The sequence below is a fragment of the Triticum urartu genome, chromosome 2 (genome assembly GCF_003073215.2).
Source record: "Triticum urartu cultivar G1812 chromosome 2, Tu2.1, whole genome shotgun sequence".
In the NCBI taxonomy this organism is placed as follows: Eukaryota; Viridiplantae; Streptophyta; class Magnoliopsida; order Poales; family Poaceae; genus Triticum; species Triticum urartu.
In genome coordinates, this window is record NC_053023.1 from 617,570,610 (window position 1) to 617,574,807 (window position 4,198).

Sequence of the window (4,198 nt, forward strand, 5' to 3'; positions counted from 1 at the left end):
ACAAGTATCACCATCGTTTGCATGGCCCGCGTGTCGGCCCACCGATTCAAACTTCCCTCCAAATCAGGCAGGAACGTGTACGGCAAGGTGACAGACGCGCAGAGAGGAAACGAACGCGGCTAGCGTGCCAATCCGGGATGGCTTTCCATATACGCCGCCGCACGGTGAGCAGACGCCAACTGGACTTCCCACAGTCCCACTGTCGACTAGGCGCAGAAAAGGAGAGTAATCAGTGTCGGTTTCCTGCCTGACTCGAGTAGTAATCCGTGTGTGTGTGCGCGGACGCGCCTCCATTCCACTCCGGGCGTTTAATTCGAGGCTAAATGCTGAGATATCCACGAGTCATGACGACGCGCGTGTCACATCAGCGGTGCTAGGATTATATGCGTGCCAAAGCCGATCCCTGTCCTCTTCCTCGTACCCACAGTCTTGCCATCCCCCTCTTCCCCTCGTCTCGTCCTCTACCTACCTACGCAGACCGAGGGTGCCAAGTGCCTGCAGAAGGCGTCGTTTTGTCGGGCGCCGCCGGTGCGTGAAGAAGCCCGAGAGGATGAGACCCATGGCGATGGAGCAGTTCGTCCTGTTCATCTTCATGTGTTGTCTGTCCTCCCGCTTCGTTGGTAATTCATTGGTTTTCCCCTGATGTGTCATGATTCTTCCTTTCTGCGTCTCCTTTGATTCTGCGATTGATGATTGTTGGTTTCGCCGAGTCTCTCTGGCAGATGCGTATGATCCGGTGGATCCAAACGGGAACATCACCATCAACTGGGATTTTCCGTCCATCGAGCCCAATGTGTACGCGGTGCGCATAGTTGGGATTTTTCTTTTCTCCTGAAACGCAATGCTCCTGACGGAAATCGCGATTTTCTGCCACTGAAACTGCGTACGAATCAATCGATTTCCTGTGCGCGCAGGTCAAGGTGAGCATCCACAATTACCAGCTGTACCGCCACATCGAGCGCCCGGGGTGGCGGCTGAGCTGGGTGTGGGCCGGCCACGAGTTCATCTCGACCGTGATCGGCGCGGAGACGACGGAGCAGGGCAACTGCACCGGCCGCCACGGCGCCAACGGCGCCCCTCCGCATTGCTGCGAGAAGCAACCGGTCATGATGGACCTGCTGCCGGGCGCGCCGTACAACAGGCAGTCCGCCAATTGCTGCCGCGGCGGCGTGCTGTCGTCCGTCACGCAGAACAACAGGACGGCCACCTCGCAGTTCGAGATGTATATCGCCAATTTCGCCCTCGACGAGCACGGCGACCCCAAGATGCCGACCACCTTCAGCATCGGCGTGCCGGGCTACACCTGCAGCAACGCCACCAACGTGCCGGCGACGAGGTCCAAGGTCGACGAGCAGCGGCACGTACAAGTTCTGCGTAAGCATTTGGTTCTTTCTTTCTTGCCAACATCCACCGTCTTGTGACACGCCGTGCATCGAGCGCTGACTATTTCTTGGCTTGGTGGGGTGCAGGGACATGGCAGATCATCTGCTCGTACTCGCAGTTCAGGGACGCACCGTCGCCGTCCTGCTGCGTCTCCCTCACGACCTTCTACAACAGCACGATCGTAGGGTGCCCGCGGGACAGCTGTGGCGGTGCAAACTCTCCCTCGGCGCATCAGTGCCTCAGGCAAAGCCACCTGACACCCTGCCACACACTCTGCATTCTTCTGATTTTCTTCTGCCGTCATTCTGATTCGTGTCTGCGTGTGCATGTTCGTCCGGTTTTTCAGCGGCGGCGAGCAGTCCAAGGTCCTGGCGGCGCTGCCTGACGCCGACGGCGCTCCGCCCGTGCCAGTCATCCGGTGCACGGAGCACATGTGCCCGATCCGGGTGCACTGGCACGTGAAGCAGAGCTACCGGGGGTACTGGAGGGTGAAGGTGGCGGTGACGAACTACGACGTCGTCAGCAACTACACCGACTGGAACCTGGTGGTGCAGCACCCCAACCTCCGGAGCCTGACGCAACTTTTCAGCTTCAACTACCAGCCCCTCATCCAGTACGGCACGATCAGTAAGTGCACAATCTTTGACAAGAAGATGATACGAAGCAAGAATGGGTAAGAAATGTGGTCTTTTGCAGATGACACGGGGATGTTCTGGGGAATCAAGAACTACAACGAGATGCTGCTGGGTGACGGGAACGTGCAGACCGAGATGATACTGGAGAAAGACCCGAGCGACTTCACCTTCTCGGGGGGCTGGGCGTTCCCGAGGAGGGTCTACTTCAATGGACACGAGTGCGTCATGCCGCCGCCGGATCAGTACCCTTCGCTGCCCAATGCGGCCTGGGACGTGCGTGTCTCGGCGGTGCAGCGGTGGCTGGTCGCCGGCTCTTGTCTGCTCTCGTTGTCTATGTTGTTTCTCGTGTAAAGGATACATGACTAGCCCTGAATACATGGGGTTTGAGTATCTCAGTTTAACTTCCCCGTAGAGTACAACTAATCCAGCATATACCTCCTCTTTGAGCGCCTATAGATTAAACTATTGCTCAGTGACATATGCCCCCAGAAAAAGGAAATCCTAGAAAACTTCATATTCGGGTAGGATGTCTTCCCAGCAATTACATGGTCCTTTGATGCTTAGTACAATAGTACGAAGTGCAAGCTTGGAGATGGCTTCTTTCCCTGCTCTGTTTACCATTGCCCTGGACATGTTCTACTCACTCCAATCTTAATTCAGTCAAGCAATTGGTCGGTAAAGCCAAAACTTGTATCTAGATTCTGTTGATAACGACATTCACATGCTTGCACTTGGGGAAAGCTGAAGCGCTCGTGTTGCTCACGGGGGGCGGCACGGCCGAAACCTAGCCACCACTGCCGCCCCATTCTCCACCTCCACCCCAGCTCCCCTCGCCGCCGCCAGGTGAAACCGACGGGCGAAGCCCACTAGACGTACGACGGCGGCAGGGACTTCTCCTCGCGAGGCACGTAGCGGCGGCCCTGGACAAAGCTAATCGACTACCGATGGTGGCGTCTCGCCGGCGCAGGTAAGCAGGGGCGGCGGCCCCGAGCATGCCGGCAACACCGCTTCTCTCCTCCTCCCTCGCTGGGGGTCGTGAGGGGTGGTGTTGGGGCCGATCGCCGCAGATCTAGCACCTGGATCCGGGATCCGTCGGTGGGGGTGCCCAGGCATGTGGCTGCGACAGCTGCACATCCGGCTAGTCGAGCTGTGGTGGTGGCGGTGTGCTGCAACTCCTAGACGACGGCGCGGCGACGCCATGTAGGTGGGCGTGTTGTGGTTGTCGTGGGGGGAGGGTCCCTGGCCTCTGGTGTGGTCTGTGCACTGCCAACTCCGATCGTGCGTGCGGCAGAGTGGTGGCCAGGGCTTTTGGCGGTGGTCTGCTCGTGATTGCCGGAGCGACTACTCCAGGTCAAGGTGGATCTGTGTCGTGCCCCTGCCCATGTGGGCGGCAGTGGCATAGTTGATGGTGTTTCAAGTGAAGGCGGCGGCTCCCTGGATCAAGAGCTGCAACGCGGTGGACTGTCCTTGCGACAATCCAGTGACAGTGGTTTTTGTGGTGTTCTAGGCGAATGTTTTTCCTGACTTAGTCGGTGGTAAGGCGGTGCTTTGTTGCGCCATTTCCATCTTGATGGCGCCGTTGAGCAGCCCCGACCCACCTCCAACCAATGGGACCTTTGAAAGAACATGCGGTGCCCCCATGTTTGGTTTTGGTAATTGGTGACAATCTCTATGGACTAATGGTTGCCTTGAGTTATATTTGAAGGTTTTGTCCATAGGCTTTTCTTGGAGTACATGTGGTTTCAAGGAGAGTTTGTGTTGACCAAGGTGCTATTAAGGAATTATCCAAAGCTTGGTCATCTGAGAGTTGAGCTTATTGCAAGCATGTCTTGAAGAAGAAGATTGTGATCATCCATGTTTACCTTCAAGACATCATTCAAATGAAGAGAGTTGGAAAGATTCAAGGTTGATCAAGACTAAGTCAAGAGTGAATCAAGTTGATCAACTCACGAAGCGTAGAAGATGTACCGAGAGGGATCAAGTGATCCCATGGTTTGGTAAGCATTGTCCATTATGCTTTGTGTACTAACCCATGGTCTATGTGAGAGTTCTACGTGGGGTTAGGTACGTGTTCATGGGCTTGTGTCAAGAGGAAGATATCACTCAACCCATGGAGAGGATGACATCAAGTGGTGATCGTCATCAAGATTGCCGTGTGCAAGTTCAAGTGGATCATCGCG

The 4,198-nt window shown here is 56.0% G+C and overlaps 1 protein-coding gene across 1 annotated transcript; it reads left to right on the forward strand.

Annotated features, from left to right (window-relative positions):
- Positions 1 to 428: 428 nt before the first annotated feature.
- On the forward strand, positions 429 to 2,413 carry LOC125533793 (COBRA-like protein 7). Its single transcript, XM_048697144.1, has 6 exons — positions 429 to 620; positions 723 to 802; positions 915 to 1,374; positions 1,470 to 1,626; positions 1,730 to 2,010; positions 2,080 to 2,413. The coding sequence occupies exons 1-6, from the start codon at positions 551 to 553 to the stop codon at positions 2,367 to 2,369; spliced, it is 1,338 nt and encodes a 445-aa protein (XP_048553101.1). The 5' UTR covers positions 429 to 550; the 3' UTR covers positions 2,370 to 2,413.
- Positions 2,414 to 4,198: the final 1,785 nt, after the last annotated feature.